The 17188-nt window shown below is 44.0% G+C and overlaps 1 protein-coding gene across 6 annotated transcripts in view; it reads left to right on the top strand.

The window, feature by feature from the left end:
- Positions 1-17188, top strand: part of HERC1 (HECT and RLD domain containing E3 ubiquitin protein ligase family member 1) — a 163961-nt gene that overhangs the window by 62624 nt on the left and 84149 nt on the right. For 5 of the 6 annotated variants that reach the window (XM_019533386.1, XM_019533388.1, XM_019533389.1 and 2 more), the window contains exons 18-23: positions 1153-1374; positions 6522-6695; positions 9009-9123; positions 9208-9328; positions 14470-14641; positions 16055-16361. In XM_019533386.1, the coding sequence (XP_019388931.1) occupies positions 1153-1374; positions 6522-6695; positions 9009-9123; positions 9208-9328; positions 14470-14641; positions 16055-16361 (1111 nt within the window). The remainder of the gene's footprint in view (positions 1-1152; positions 1375-6521; positions 6696-9008; positions 9124-9207; positions 9329-14469; positions 14642-16054; positions 16362-17188) is intronic. The other variant, XM_019533391.1, reaches the window with a different exon arrangement.

A 17188-nucleotide genomic window follows, 5' to 3' on the forward strand; every position in this document is an offset into this window, starting at 1 on the left:
TATTTGTAGTTTGATTAAAATGAACTTTAATGGATAAAATTACTATTTTGTAACAAGTGCTGTGAAATATTTATGGTTCTTATAAAATAGAAAATGGAGAAAAATAGGGGCGCACCGATGAAGATTTTTTTGGCTAATACTAGTGGCCAATTATTAATGAGCCATATCAGCCGATACCTATCCAGTTGCCAATATGCAACCCCGCAGCTTGGAGAGCAACATCTGTCTGGTATGTCTGTGGAGTGGAAGCAGTGTGGTGGGCACATGTCGAGGCCCCACAGTGAAGGAGGTAGTGGGGCTGGGGCTGGGCCAAGGGCAAGAACTGCCCAGCCAGGGTGGGGCACAGGACAGAGCTGTGGGCAGGCAGCTTGCGCAGTGTGGGGTGCGGCTCCTGCCGCTGCATGCACTCCTGTGGGAGGCATGGGGGACATATGCCCCCTGGATCTGCATGCAGGGCTAGGGCAGGCTGGGGGCTGGTGACTGTGCTGGACTCTTCCCGGCAGGAGGACTGGGCCAGGGCTGTGCTTGGGGCTGGTAGGGGCGGTGCAGGTGGCAGCAGCACTGCTGGGGGGGGGTGTCTATGGGGTAGGCTACAGCCACCCCAGATTCACTGTAGCTTCCCCATAGCCCCCACACCCAGCACCACCACCTGCATATGCCAAGCGTAGCCCTAGCCCAGCCCCCCTGCTGGGAAGAGGCTGGTGCAGACTCTGGCTTCAGCGGGCAGCCTGCCCTTGCCTGCATACAAATCCAGGGGTCATATGCCCCCCCCATGCTTCCCCTGGGGGTGCATGCAGCAGACAGAAGCTGCCACCTCCTCCTTGGCCCCTGTGGCTCTGTCCCACGCCCTACGTAGCCCCAGCTGGGCAGTACCTCCCTCAGGCCCACTCCCTCCCTCACCATGGGGGCATTGATCTGCCCTCCCCCACAAGCTACCCCCTCCACCAGACTTGCCTGCAGGACACTGCTCTCCATGCTGCCCAGCTGCATTCCTGGCTGTGTGCATGCTCTGGCTGCGTGCCTGCACTGGCATGTATCAGTGACATTATTGGCCACATCAGCCAAAAAAAGCACTAAGTTGTCACATAATGTCCATGTCTGTTTAACAGTGTGAAAAAAGTCTGATTTGTCCAATTATTGCTTAATACTTAGGTGGACCTGAACTTATTGATCCTGCTGGAGTGCCTTTACCACAGCCTGCTCAATCTTGGGTATGGCTTGTTGATTTAGAGAGAACTGTAGCTCTGCTTATAGGACGCTGTCTTGGTGGAATGCTTCAGGGACCTCCAGTGTCCCCTGAAGAACAGGATACAGCCTATTGGTTAAAAACACCACTCTTCAGTGATGGAGTAGAAATGGATATTCCTCATTTAGGTAATTTGATACACAGCTGTTTCTTGATTATGTATGTGAAGTTTTTAATACTTTGTTCTTCTGTTGCTGCTTCATCTTACTACCTTTTAAGATTGCCATTCCTGCAGGCTGTTTAGGATATTGGGAGGCTAGGCAATAAGAGTTCAATGCCTTTTTACCTTCCATCTTTCATGAACTCAAGTGTCCACATTTCTTAGAAGCTTGATTTTTTTTTTTTTTTTTTTTTTAAAGTAGCAGGGCTAGGACACAGTAAACTTAACATGGTGGTAATTATTGAAGCTGAACTTTAAAAACTGAAAAATATTAATAGAGTCGGGAGCTGTAAAGGCATTTATCTCTTTAAGCTGCCTGTTGTCTTCAGGCTCATGATTTGACAATGTGTAGTAGTTTGGTTTTGGCTATGGAAGAAAGGCACAAATGGCCAATTCTTAAGAGTGGTTTGAAAGGACAAAAACCCCTCAATAAAACCAGCAAATATTTATCATTTTTGTATTTGCATATACTGCGAAAACTTTTCTGTAAGTTAAGGTCTCTGTATTTACTGGCTTATTACAGTATACAAAATTAGAACTGCAATTTTTTGTTTTTTTCTAAAAGAAAATTCTATCTAAAAAAGCACAGGTGATATTTTGTAAAATGAAAGTGTTGGCATAAACCCCCCCCCTAAAGTATCTATGACTAGCAGTTAAAGCTACAGGTACAGGATCATTTTCTGCTTCTGTGATGACGAGAATGGAGTTCCCCAGCCTGTAGGTATGCTGCTGATTCTTGTTTCCTAAGTGCAGTACCTTGCACTTGTCAGTATTGAAACCCATCCTATTCTCATCTGCCTGCCCTTCTAACCTGTTCAGATCTAGTTGTAGCCTGTCCCTCTCTTCTAACATGCCTGCTTCTCCCCACAACTTAGTAACATCTGTGAATTTGAACAAGGTGCTTTTCACCCCCTCGTCCAAGTCGCTGATGAAGATGTTGAGCAATGGGGGCCCGAGGACCGAGCCTTGGGGAACCCCACTGCCCACATCCCTCCAGGTCAAAAATGACCCATCCACCACCACTCTCTGGGTGCAACCCTCCAGCCAATTTGCGACCCATCTGACTTTGTAGGTGTCAACGCCACAGTCGCTTAATTTTTTAATGGGAATGGGGTGAGAGACAGTGTCAAAGGCCTTCCTAAAGTTCAGAAAGATTATATCTACCGCGACACCTGCGTCCAAGGATTTAGAGATCTGGTCATAGAAGGCAACCAAGTTGGTCTGAAAGGACCTGCCTCTAATGAACCTATGTTGGTTGCCCCTAAGCATAATCTCCCCTGCTGGTCCCTCACAGATGTGTTTTTGAATAATTTTCTCAAAGAGCTTCCCCAAGACTGAGGTAAGACTAACGGGCCTATAGTTTCCTGGGTCTTCCTTCCTTCCTTTTTTGAAAATGGGGACCACATTGGCCTTTTTCCAATCCTCTGGCATCTTGCCAGAGCACCATGAGTGCTCATAGAGCTGTGCCAGGGATCCCGCAATGGCCTCTGCGAATTCCCTCAGCACTCTGGGGTGGAGATCATCTGGACCTGCTGATTTGAAGACGTTCAGTCCCACCAGAAGTTTCCTGACTAGGTCCTCTCTGACCCTGGGCCCAGCTGTGCCTCTCCTGAGTTTGTCCGGGATCCCAGTGCAGGGGGATGTCCTGGTTCCTGCTCAGAAATGTGGAGGCAAAGAATTTGTTAAAGAGGTCAGCTTTATTGTCTAGTGCAACCATCAGATTGCCAAGTGTGTCCTGCAGGGGCCCCACGTTACGCAGTGCCTTCTTTTTACTCCCTATGTATTTAAAAAAAGATTTCTTGTTGTCTTTGATCTGGGTCACTAGCCCCAGTTCTGTCTCCGCCTTAGCCTTCCTGACCACCCCCCTTACAATCTCGAGCAATGGAGGTATAATCCTCCTTGGTGATGGCTCCTCCCTTCCATTTGGTGTACGCCTCTTTTTAGCGCTCAGACATTCCTGAATGCTTTTGGTGAGCCATGGGAGCTTTTGAGCACTCTTGCCCCCTTTGATTTGTGTTGGGACTATCACCCTTTGGGCTCAGAGGATCGTCTCCTTAAGGAACAACCACTCATCTTGGACTCCCCTCCTCTCCGGGACCTCGGTGCCTCCCCGACTAATCTCCTTAACTCATTGAAATTGGCCCTTCTGAAGTCAAGGGCTGCTCCCTTGCTGCAGGCCTCTGACACCCTGCGCTGGATGGTGAATTCCAGCAGGCGATGATCGCTATCGCCCAGGTGGTCAAGAACCCGCAGTCCCCTCACCAGGTCGTTGCCTGTGGCCAGGACCAGAACCAGCAAGGCATTTCCCCTGGTGGGACTGTGCACTTCCTGGGTTTAGGTGGAAGTCCTGTATCTTGGCTAGGAACCTATGTGAGCGGTCGGACCTGGCTGACTGCTCCTCCCAGCAGATGTCGAGGTAGTTTAGGTCACCCATGATGACCGCGTCCCTTGACTTAACTGCCTCTACAAGCTGACCCGAGAATTCCCGATCCAGCTCTTCCCTCTGGTTGGGTGGTCTGTAGTAGATACCCACCGTTAAGTCCCTTTACCCCCGTCCCCCTTGTATTCTAACCCAGAGCACTTAAGTGTGCCCCTCCTCTGACTGTTTTCTGAGGATGTGTATTGCTTTTTGACATAGCGCCGCACCCCCACCTTCCCTCCCCATTCTATCCTGACTATACGGTCTGTAGCCCTTGATGTTTACTGCCCAGTCATGCGTTGAATTCCACCATGTTTCAGTGAGTCCCACTGTGTCTGGGTTTGTGTTAGCTAGACGGAGGGCAAGTTCCTCCTGCCTGTTCCCCATACTATGACCATTAGTGTAGGGGCATTTAAAGCCTCCTGTGGGTATATGTACCACCCCCCTGATCCCAGGACTATCCAGACCCCTACCACTTACCTAGGTATGTCTTAGATTATAGAGTTGGAAGGGACCCAGTGGATCATTGTGTCCAACCCCCTGACCCTGGCAGGAAAGAGGACCGAGGTCAGACAACCCCAGCCAGGTGACTGTCAGGCCTCCTCTTGAAGACCTCCAAGTTAGGTGATAGCACCACCTCTCTTGGAACCCCATTCCAGACTCTGGCCACCCTTACTGTAAAAAATTTCTTCCTAATGTCTAACCTAAACCTACTCTCCACTAGTTTGCACCCATTATTCCTAGGTCTTGTTTTTTGTATTTCATCTTTATAATTCTAGGCAGGTGCTGTCTACAGAGTAGCTGCCACATTGTGAGGCAGAGTAGATGGTACACAGATGATCCTGTGCCTTCTCTTTCTTAAGACTTTGGTCAGTCAAGTTACTTCCTTTCTTTGTGTCTTTATTTTCCCTCTGACCTTTTGCCTACCTTGACTTAGTCTGTTCCATAGTTAAGAGAAAAAAGGGAGTTATAAATCTCTGATCTCAAAATTGGATTGCCTGTCTTGGCTGGGAAGTATCGTCATTTCCCCCTGTGGCCCCATCCCCCAGTGAAGCTAATTTAAAGCATGCCGTACAATGGGGGTGTCCAGCCTTTTTGAATATGGGGCTAAATCACAAACCTTTTATCACCCAGTGGGCCGGCGAGCCATATTCAGAGACCTCACAGGAAGTGGTATCACATCAGGAAGTGATGTCATGTGACCTTTGACACCAATAAAGTTGCAAGAAGTGACAATGAAATGGGTCTGGAAATGTGGCTTAAAATCCAAAATAAAAACAGTACCTGACCTGGGCCCCATGAGGCAGCAGGCATCCTGCCACGCATCCTGCCACCAGTCAAACAAGACCTTGGGAAGAAATTTCCAACAGCTTCTTGCCAATGGGAAGAGGTAGAAATTAAAGAGAGAACCTCTTCCCCTTTTCTTTTTGTCCATGTGTTAACTGACAAGGCACAGAACAGAGCCTGAAAACCTCGCTGTATTTCCAGTACCAGCCCCTTTGTTCATAGCGGTTAGAACAGTGAGGGAGTGGAACAGACTGCTTAGGGGAGTTGTGGACTCTCTATCTTCAGAGGTGTTCAAAAAGATGTTGGACCGCACTGGTCGGGCATGATCTAGGCCAGTGTTTCTCAAAACATGGGTCGTGACCCAAAAGTAGGCCTCAAGAATATATGAAAGGGTCATGAACAAACATTAAAAATGGGTTCTCCTTTAAAGAAGAAAAACATATAACTGTGGCTTTTCTCTTGTGGGCTGGCAGAGTTCCAGCCTGCAAGGGGCTACCTGGGGGAGGAGGCACATGCCCGCGCTGCTCCGCCTTCACCAGTGACCCGGGGCTGGGTGGCCAAGCTGAGCTGCCTCTCACCTGTGGGCCGGGAGTGGCAAGTCACTTGGGCTGGGAAGTGGTGACTTCCCCATGTGGTGCTGGGAACAGGAAGAGGCAGGCCGGGTCTGCACTCCTCTTCCCACACGCACCACATCGGCAACATCAAGCTGACGCATGGTATGTGTGGGAACCTTGTCCCTTCCCCAACCCTTCAGCAGCCATTAGGAAGCTGCTGACAGGGACAAGGGGTGGGAATGAAAGTAAACAGTGTTTACTTTTGTTTCCTGCTGCAGCACCGCGAGCCTCAGAAAATGGGGATCTGGTGGCCGTCTATAAACTTACCAGGGGGGACCAGCAGGGAACAGGAGAAACCCTGTTCCCCCAAGCACAACCAGGAGTAACTAGGAATAATGGCGATAAGTTGACTGAGAGTAGGTTCAGGCTGGACATCAGGGAGCACTACTTCATAGTCAAGACGACTGGGATGTGGAACCAACTTCCAAGGGAAGTGATGCTGGCCTCTACCCTGGGGGTCTTCAAAAGGAGGCTAGATGTACACCTTGCTGCGGTTGTTTGACCCCAGTATCCTTTCCTGCCCGTGGCAGAGGGTCGGACTTGATGATCTGCTGAGCTCCCTTCCGACCCTAGTAACTATGAAACTACAGAACAATTGTGCGGTAACAGTGCCAATTTTAAAGTCAGATAATGAGAATACTTCTGGCTAATATAGCAGGGGTTATCGAGTTCTTCCTAATGGTTTGATGGAGATATTAGTGGTATATACTTCCGTCAATAGATATAAAAGCCATTGGATGCATGCGCCAATCAAAATCTGCTGAATCTAATGAGTAAATGCTTCCCTTCCTGTAGAAAAATGCATGAGTTCTCTGCTGGAGGTTGCCCTTTCTGGAAATGAGGAGCAGAAGCCATTTGATTATAAATTGCGACCTGAGATTGCTGTCTATGTTGATTTGGCCTTGGGTTGTACAAAAGAGCCAGCCCGTAGTCTCTGGATCAGTATGCAGGACTATGCTGTCAGTAAAGGTAAGATGAGGAGAACAAGAGAAATAGAATTCTACCTATCTTGCAAGTCTGGAAGATTGATGTTCAATGATACAACAGTTTTCACATTTCTGGATACAGCAGTGTTCACATTTCTGATAATTTTTCATGTTACTTTATGTGCTTCAAATCAGTGGCATTAAACTCATTTGGATTCATAAGCCACATGGGTAATGTGGGGCCAGATCAAGCCCATGGACCTCTCTCCCTCACCCGCAGCATACCTGATCTGGCAGCTGCTCCAGCATGCAGCACCATCTGACCAGAGCAGCAGCTATACTACACATGGTGGCCACACTAGCTGGACATCACTGAATGCTGGGGGAGGAGGAGAGGGAGAGGGAGGCAGTCTGCGGGTGTGGACTGGACCTGTGCTCTGGGTGTATGCCATGCCGTGTGTGGATCTGTTCAGACCCAGGGGCAGAACTGGAGATAGGATAATGGGGTTCTGTGGGCCAGATCTGACCATATGTTTGACACCCCTGCTAAAAGCCTTTAACAAAGCATTATGTATTCTGACAACCAGTTCTCTTGTTACTTGATAATCTTCATTCCAAACATCCACAACACTCATAAATACACTCCATATTTTATTGTTTTTTTGGTAGAATCTTTGACCTAGTTACTAAGAAGTTTTTTGTATGTTACTGGGTTTGAAATCTAGAGGAGAGCTTGATTTGAGAAGTGCCACTGATTTTTGCAATCTAATTTTTGAACCACCAGCAGTTTGAAAAGATCAGATGTTAAGGGGAAAAAGTACTTAAATAAGTGTTGATCTTTTAAATTGTCACAACTGCATCAGAGCTTGGTGATTTTCAAACTCAGCAGGCAGATCTGTGAGCCAGTGTCCAAGTTGCTGAGATAGTGGCATCCATTTGTAGTGCTACCAAGTACTGAGGCTGTAAAACCTCTGTAAAGTGCTGTTAGAATCTTATGCAATGGGGGTGTATGGGTGTTCCATCCCTCTGGATGAAGAGCTGCAAAAAAGCCTCAAAGGAAGACTTTTCAGGCAGGGTTGATAGCAGACTGCTCCTTCACTCCCAGGAGAGTCTGATCCTTGTTATACTGCCCTTGCCCCTGCCTGGGAAAGGTACATGTTGTCAATGATCCACTGGTGACCTCTGGAGAGCAAGAGCTGTGAAACACAGCAGCTGTGAATCTACTCTCCTTGCTTTCACCGGTCCTCTAAGTGCTGCTGCTGTCAGAGTCCCTGCATCAAAATTGCTCCTGCTGTTTTAAGAGACCCAGCTCCGGCTGGGGTGTTGAACCTGTGTTGTCAGTAGCAGTCTCACCAGAGGTCCCTGACAGCTCCACACCACTGGGTAGGCTATTAGCAAGTCAGTCACTCCTGCCCCTCCCTCTTCCAAACACAGATTTTCCTTTTTGAAAGGGGTACTATTTTGTAGTGCTTTCAACTTTTTTGTACTGCTTCGACTACTAGAAGGGCTGTATGCTTGCTTTTTGTAGTGCTACAAGGTTGTATTTTGTTTGTGCCCTGAGTCTCTCATGAAATATAGTTTTTCTGGACTAAGAAGAACTTGTATATGGCTAGTTATGAACTTGAAGATTACAAAAGTTACTAAAAGTTGTTTTTCAACATCATAACATTTGTTTTAAAAACCTAACAGATGGAAAATCTTATTAATATTTTATGCCCTTTCATGAGCAATCTGGAGAAAAGGTAAAAAGCTAAAATTAACTATTCTGAGTGTCCAAAAATTTGTCTCTAAAATCATTTGTTTTATTCAAACTTGTATTGATTCTGTGCAATATTTTGTAACTTACAATTTTGCAGTGTTTGACCAGGTATAAGTTATGTTGTTAATTAAATGCTCTTTCTAATTTAGATTCTGAATCTGTTAAGAATATTCCATTTTATAGATTGCAGAGAAAATTATAAGCAATTCACATAATTTTAAAACAGAGTAAAGGTCCATCTTACTAGTGTTGCTGTAAAATTTTTTTTCAGTAAAATGCAATGAAGTGTGTGGTTGGAGGGTTCCTTTGAGACCTTTCAAGTCTTTTCAACATTAGTTTGTTAGTTCTTGACATTTCCCTGAAACAAATGAGGATGTCATTAATTTGATTTTATTTCAAGATGTTCCGAGAATTACATTTTTCGTTCACTCCTTGCTGGTTGCATCATGGTTTATGTAAAACTACTTTCAATTTATTTAATGCACATTGGAAAAGTATAAGGGGAGGGTTATTTCATTATTGATACTGCTTAAAATGTATTCAGGATTATTTATTTTGGAAAAATCAGCAAGTTTTAATGATTCATTTTATTTTCAGATTGGGACACTGCAACCTTAAGTAATGAGACACTCTTGGATACTGTGTCGAGATTTGTTCTTGCATCTTTGCTGAAACACACAAATTTACTTAGCCAAGCATGTGGCGAGAGCAGGCAAGTAACTTGAAACTGCCTTTAATAAATTATTAATGTTTTTAAGGTTGTGGGATCTTTTTTCTATGACTCTCCTTCTTTCAGATATCAGCCTGGCAAAGCTCTGGCAGAAGTATATCGCTGTGTATATAAAGTTCGGAGTCGCTTGCTTGCCTGCAAGAATATGGAACTGATTCAAACTAGGTCATCCTCAAGAGACAGATGGGTGAGAGTGATTACTGGTGCTTGCTGTATGTTGCTGTATTTCTTAATGAAATATTTTATATATTCTGTGATTTAATGAGAACTCTAAAAACAAAAATCTCTTGTTCTTGCTGCAAGACTTTTGGATCTTGTTCAATTATGTTGTCTTTAAGACATGTTTTACAAACTAAAATGTAGAGCGTGTACCTAAAGATTCAGTAGTCTGTAGCAAATATATGAGAAAAATACCACGCTTACTTGAATACAAGACTAGACTTTTTTCCTCTGTCCGCATTACATTCTCATACAAGGAACCCTCCTTACATAGATTTACTATTCTTAAATTGCTGCATGTGCTCAGTAACGGAAAAGCTGACTATGAAGTTGATGAAATGCTGCCAGTGCTGACAAGACTATAAAGCACGTGGTCCATATTGGGTGAACATGTTGATGGGAACCTTATATTTTTACCAGAAAAAGGTCTCTCGGTCTCTTGATATGTAGGTATATATACACACATATACACAGCAATTATATATCTATCTATATCTGTAAATATAGATCGATAGACAAGAGCTATAAATATATATAGATAGCTCTTGTCTATTGATCTATGTTTACAGATATAGATATATAACTTTTATGTATATGTCTATGTATATCTACATATCAAGAGAGATGTAGGAAACGTGTACTAGCTGGTATATCTATATAGATCTATCTATCTGCTAGTACACATTTCCTACATCCTTTAACTCGCATAATAAACCCCTAAACCAGGGTTGTCCAACATGAGGCCCACCAAGCCATTTTCTGAGGCTTGCGGTGCTGAGATGGGAAACAAAAGTAAACACTGTTTACTTTTGTTCCCATCCCTTGTCCCTCTCCCAGCCCCTCAGCAGCTTCCTAATGGCTGCTGAAGGGCTGGGGAAGGGATAAGGTTCCCACACACACCGTGTCAGCTTGACGTTGCTGATGTGGTGTGTGTGGGAAGAGGAGTAGCCATGTGCTGCTCGGGACAGGATGAGCCCAGCCAGAGCAGCAGGGGCTCTGCTGCACTTTCTCCCTACCTGCACTGGTCAGTCCCAAGTGGCACATGGCTCTGCCACCGCTTTGGCTGGTGCTGACCTGGGTGGGTCTGTCCTATCCAGAGCAGCATGTAGCTGAAGCTGGCTTCCCACGTGCTGCTGGGGACAGGAGGAGCCCAGCCGGGTCAGTACCGGCCAGCAGAAGCAGTGTTGGAGCAGTGTGTCACTCAGGACTGACTGGTGCAGGTAGGGGGAAAATGCAGCTCAGCCCCTGCTGCTTCAGCTGGGCTCGTCCCATCCTGAGCAGCACATGGCTCCGCTGCTTCTTCTGCTGGCTGGTGCCGACCTAGTTGGGTCTGTCACATCCAGAGCAGCATGCAGCTGAAGCCATATTCCCACGCGCTGCTGGGGACGGGAGGAGCCTGGCCGGATCGGCACCGGCCAGCAAAAGCGACGTTGGTGCTGTGTGCCGCTTGGGACTGAGCAGCGCAGGCAAGGGGAAAATGCAGCTCAGCCCCTGCTGCTCCAGCTGGGCTCGTCCTGTCCTGAGCGGCACACAGTGCTGCCACCGATTCTGCTGGCTGGTGCAGACTCAGCTAGGCTCCTCCTGTCCCCAGCAGCTCGTGGGAATGCGGCTTCAGCCGCATGCTTCTCCAGATGGGACGGACCCAGCTGGGTCAGCAGGGGCCAGGAAAAGTGGCATGCAGCTTAAGCTGGCTTCCCACATGCTACTGGGGATGGGAGGAGCCCGGCCGGGTCTGCACTGACCAGCAGATTGGTATAACGTGACAAGCCTATGGCTGGGGAGGGGTCAGACTCCCTAGATCTGAGAACTGATGTAGGCTATGGCACAGAGACTCACTCTGGAGCAACGTGCTAATAAACTTGTGTCTGTACCTGTCAGGAACCCAAGTAGCAGGTGGTTGATACCTGGTAAGCTCATGTAAAGACTGCTTATTGCTTTCTGTGTGGTCTTCAAAACGTTTTTATCCTACTAAGATATGCCATACTTTGTGAGAGTCATTGCCTCTGTATGAGAAAGCAGAATCATAGCCACTGAACTACATTCATGCCCCATGGGAATAATCACAATTCAGCAAAATGGGCGGGAAAGAAAAGTCAGAGTTCTAAGTATGCACCCTAAAAGAGGCCATGAAAGAGTCAGAAGTACAGCCTTAGAACCAGGACAGCTATCCGGTGATGGCAGTCCCGTAGGCATGATGGGAATCCTCTACTCTCGTGAGGTTTAGGAAAGCAAGAGGACATGAGAGCAACATATAGGCAAAGACAGTGCAGGGCCTTGGAGACTTGTTAATAAGTGAGGACAACTGTGTTCCCACTTTGGTCAGTGACTAATTGTGGGTACATCTTCACTAGCTTCAGGCCACTCAAATCTGCTGCCAAAAAAATAAGCCCTTCCTACCACTTACACTTTAGCTGCTCTGAACTGGAAATGTGGCAGTGAGGGCCCTTTTAGGGTGGTCCAAGGACAGTAGAAGCAGATCACACACAGAGAGTGAGAGATGTTCCTAGAATGTCCTCACCACCACATTTCTTCTCAAAAGCAGGGATATCCTGAGGTTCATTTAATGTTTGTAAAATTCTTGGAGAGCCCCAACAGATGCACTGCATAGAAACGCAAAATATATTTTGACTTATTTGGTTGGCACCTTGGGCTGAGATTTTTAAAGCTGAGTCAAAAGGCCAACTTCCATTAAAATGAATGGGATTTAGAGGGCTCCAAATCTTTTATGACAACTTTGTACCATACCTATCTACCCCTTTTTGCAAATCTCAGCCATAGTTTGGAAGCTCAGCCAAAGAACGTAAGAGCTTCTGAACATAAATGCATAAAAAGTGCCATGGTGCATCTAGCTCGGTATCCTGTCCCGAACAGTGGCAGAGGTGGATGCTATAGAGGGAGAGTTTTGAACTGGTTAGACCCATTTCATTGTCATTTCCTGCAACTTCATTGGTGTCAAAGGTAACATGACATCACTTCCTGATGTGATACCACTTCCTGTGAGGTCTTTGAATATGGCTCACCAGCCCACTGGGTGATAAAAAGTTCATGATCTGGCCTCTCATTCAAAAAGGTTGGACACCCCTGCCCTAAATCATTACAAAACATACATTAATCACTTGCTTTCCTACCACAAAGATGGACCAGTGCAGCCCCTCCGATTTAGATATATATAAATATGGTATATTTAGATGTATGGTATAATGGGCACATTGAATGCAGTCTCCCTCTGCACTGACTCTTTCAGATCATGGTAAGCCATTACATCAAATACTTTTTTACTTCCCGTTTACTCCCTTATCTGAGCTGCACCTTTTTTTCCCCAATTTCGAATTATTCCTGTTTTACTAGCCTTCAGTGTCTGGCAAACATTGCCAAACCATACCCCAAACAGTTCACCCAGAATCTCTCTGTTGCCTCCTCTCTCAGCCTGGTGCATATGGTTAGTGTGACCCTGCCCTCCATGAGGTGTTTCCAGATAGTTTGCCCTGCACTTCATCAGCATATACATTTTTGGAGCATCCCAGGACTCCAGACAGGAACATCTGGTTCCCATCATGGGGGGTGGGGCTAATTAGCACATGGATCCCTTGTGGGGGCATTTGGAGTACACACACATATTGAGCAGTGCTGAGTTGCAGGGTCACCATTGCTTGAAATGCTGTTGACTCTGGTGGAGCCCAGCCCAATGAAATATATTGTCAATTATGAGCTTTTAGGCTCTGGACTGATATGCGTAGCTTGTATTATGTATAAAGAAATAGAAAAGTGTTGCTTAAAAGTGTGTTTATGGAGTACCTGTGTTAAGCCTTGCAGCAGTTTCAAAAGTAAAATATATCATTTCTGGGTGAACTAAGTCTATGGGTACTTACGCAAATCATTACAGGTATGCCTGTTTCAAGGTCAGTGTTTTTTAAATTTACTCTTTCTTTCTATGTGCTCAGAGAGAGCAGTGTTTGATAGTAAGGAAGGGGAGGATGAGGCTGCAGGGGGAAGCAACTGTGGGGGAGAGAGCAAGAGGGCTATCTTCCCTCCTCTCCCGATTTATTTTTCCTGCTGTAGCAGTGAGAGGAGGACAAATTTTAAAGCAAAATATCCAATAATTCGATTCTGTACCTTGAAAATTATAATAAATGTATAAGTTTTCCCTGTATAGAATCTAATTATTGGAATGTTGTCTTATATTTAGGGTCATGTTATATTCATGTAAATATGAATATAAGCAAGTTATGATTTCCTGTTTATATATGAATTATTATTTGTTTAGAGTACTTTACAAAGCCTTTAGTTTAAACATGACCCTGTCTAAATAGCACACAGTCAGTGCAATTAAAGGATGACTTATGAGGCATGAGAGCAAAAACTACCAGTCAGGGCTATATTATATCAGGGCTGTCCAACTTGTGGGTTGTGGGCAGTGCAGATCGCAAGCTTGCCAGGCTGTTGATGGCTATTTGCATGAAATGGAAGCTGGAGGAAGGAGTGGGAGCCCAGGGACTCTGGCAGCAGGAGTGACAGCTGGGACTTCAGTTGGACAGCCTTGTTCTGTAATTCATAGTCTTTTCTTTCTTATCTCCTCCAGTTAACAATGTTGCTTTTTTCGTGATTAGCTTCCGTGTTCATTTAATTTCAAGTGAATTTGAAGGCAAGGATGTAAGAATGTAACGTTCAGTTCTTAATGCAAAACTGATTGAGTGAGTATTGCATATCACTTGAAATCAGCTCAAACATTGACCACACAATGAAACATTTTAAGGTTCTAAAATTTAAAGAGAACTCTTCTCAGGAACATATGAATGCTTTGTTACAGAGTTTCAGACTTGAGCTCTTGCAACTCTAGGAAAAAGCACATGATGATGATGTAGGTATATAAATGAGGTGAATAACAGTTACACTAAGAAACATCAGTTCCAGTTTCCTAACTTTTTTCTGTGATTAAAATCTCAGCGGAAATCGATTTCTACATTCACTAATTACTTGATGCAGAATCCTAAATACTACTTTCCCATGGGAGAATAACTTTGGTACATAAGTTATTAAATAAAGTAATATCTGTATACTTTTTTGTGTGGTGAAAAGTGATTTCACAATGTAATTTTAAACATCTGTCAGATGTCAGAAAACCTGGAGTCTGCAGATACCGATCCTCAAGAACATTCTTTTACCCGTACCATTGATGAAGAGGCTGAAATGGAAGAGCAGGCAGAGAGAGACAGAGAGGAAGGGCATCCAGAGCAAGAAGATGAAGAAGAGGAAAGAGAGCATGAAGTTATGACAGCTGGTAGTAAGTAAACATTAACCATGTAGTGTTTTCTGGGAAAAACAATAAATTGAGAGACAAAAACAAATGAAAAATGGATTTAGAAGGTTTGTCTTCAGATATCTAAAAACAGTGTCAAATGGTTATTTTTTTATAAAGCCTTCATTTATTTATTCAGTTAAAAAGTGAAAAAATATTCCAAGGTTTTTGTTGTGTGTATAGATTGTTATGGGAGGTTGTGCGTGTCTGTGTGTCTACTTGATCAAGCCATATGCAGCTACGCTCAAGTGACCAATTTTCTTAATACTGTGAGATTCCTAGAATCCTGTAGCCTAGCAAAGTTATGATAGCTTTGGAAAAATCCTGGAAGGTGAATTTGACCTAAAATAAATCAGCTCAATTTTGTTGTTGAAACCTCATGGTTTTCAAGTCATTTTGACTTGAAAATTATAATATTATGTATTGTGAAAAATACTTGGCTCTTTGAAAATACATTTTCAAAATATTATCATATTTTGTGCCACGGCTTTGACAGACTCTTCTCAGTGACCAAAGCTTTGATAAAAGCTTTGGGGTATTTCCCTCAGAGCAGACTGGAGGTAGAGATACCACTTACTGTGAATAGTGAGTGGTGGAGACTGGATGATATCTAGAAATATAATTCTATAAGGAAGCTTGGAAGAATTTAAGACAGAAGAATTGGCAGGGGCAGTAGAGTGACCCCTGATGTCTTATTTAAGTCACTTGGGGTTTAGTCCATCTAACTTCTTCTAGGGATATGGCTTTCCTTTTAATTATATCCATCTTTTAAGTAGAAAGACAAAAGGACTTTTTTCCCCCATATTGCCTCTGGGCCTTTCAGCATTGATTGGAAGCTACCAGTGTCTCTTTAGACTTGATTACTAAAAGACCACTTTTTTCTACAGTCTGCTTAACCAGTCTTTCTTGAAAATATTTGGAGACTAGCAGTCGAGTTTTTTGCCTGATTATACTTTTGAAAATCTGACACAGTAGTTCATAACAACACAATCAAAACTTGTAATTCTGGCAACATTGAAAAGTTTTGTGTGGTGTGCTGGTAGTGTACTAGATTTTTTGTTTAGTTTGACTGTCCAAAGGCATTCAGAGGTAGAGCTGCTATAGAATTTTATTTTGTTTCATTCTTCCTAACTATGAATTAAGATTATATTAGGAAACGGAAGAAATTGTGTGTCAAATGTTGATGTCCTCTAAACGTAACATTTTAAATACTTGACTAATTAGTCTTTTTGCATTATTTGCATATATGTGTGTGTATGCATGTGTGTGTGTATGTGTGTGTGTATGTATATTTTCCCCTTTTGGAATGTCAATTTTAGCCTAAAGTGCAGATGACTAATTTGTGATCATTTAGTTTTACCAGAAGTTAAGACCTTGTTTTTGTGTTGCATGTTACAGAAATATTTCAATGTTTCCTATCAGCACGTGAAGTAGCTCGCAGTCGGGATCGAGATAGAATGAACGTTGGGACAGGGACTAGAGTTGATGATCAACCTACTCAGACTCAACAGGAACGAAGAATCAGCACAGATCTTCCAGAGGGTCAAGATGTGTACACTGCTGCATGCAACTCAGTGATCCATAGATGTGCCTTATTGATCTTAGGAGTAAGCCCCGTTATTGAGGAGCTCCAGAAACGAAGGGAGGAAGGACAGTTGCAGCAACCTTCAACTAGTACTCCTGAGGGAATTGGACTGATGACTAGGTGGGAGTCATTAACCATGTAACAGAGTACAGTTCATTTTTCGCTGTTCTTCTAACATTGCTTTGCAAAATGTGTGGCTTACCTTTGAAGGCAAACTGCAATATGATAGAACACAACATAAAGCTTGTGTTCAGAGGGTAAAAGGAGCTTCTCTCCCCTGTTCCACAAGCAGTACTAACATATAAAATGTATGTCCATTCTGGCATCATCAATATAGTATAAGAAGGTTGCCAGGCTTTAACTTTTTTTTAAATTTGTTATAGTGGGTAAAGAGATCAGAATGAAACCCAGATCATGTGGGATTTCAAATAATTTTATATAGCTGAAAATGTCCTAATTTTTCTCAATTTTTATTATTTTGTTCTTTTAAAATGCATTTGTACATAAGTTGTCATGTGTAATGTTCGCTAACGTGTTTCCTTTTGCATGGAAAAACTGGACTTTGGTTTAAAGGTAAATGGCTCAAAAAATCTGATGTGAATAGAAATATGTTTGAATATTTTATGGAAAACACATAATTGCATTGCGTTAGTTAAGTTTAGGAGAGCTGGAAACTAAGTGAAAGTTTCATTTAGGCAAAAGAACAGAAACATCATGCAAAGTAAATATTATATTTGCCTATGTCCCACACCTTTTTCCCCAAAATTATCCATCCTAAATTAGGGTGCACGTTTTAATTGAGGAAGGTGATTTTCTATGTAAGGGTTCAGGTATGGGGATGCTGTAATGGCTGGGCTGGGGGTTGTGCTGCCTTTCTAGGCCCACATACAGGAGGGGTATAATCCAGTTCTCAGTGGGTGGCTCTACACATGCACTTTACTGTCAAG

Source organism: Crocodylus porosus, unplaced genomic scaffold (assembly GCF_001723895.1).
Source record: "Crocodylus porosus isolate Cpor-Errol unplaced genomic scaffold, CroPor_comp1, whole genome shotgun sequence".
NCBI classification, from domain to species: domain Eukaryota; kingdom Metazoa; phylum Chordata; order Crocodylia; family Crocodylidae; genus Crocodylus; species Crocodylus porosus.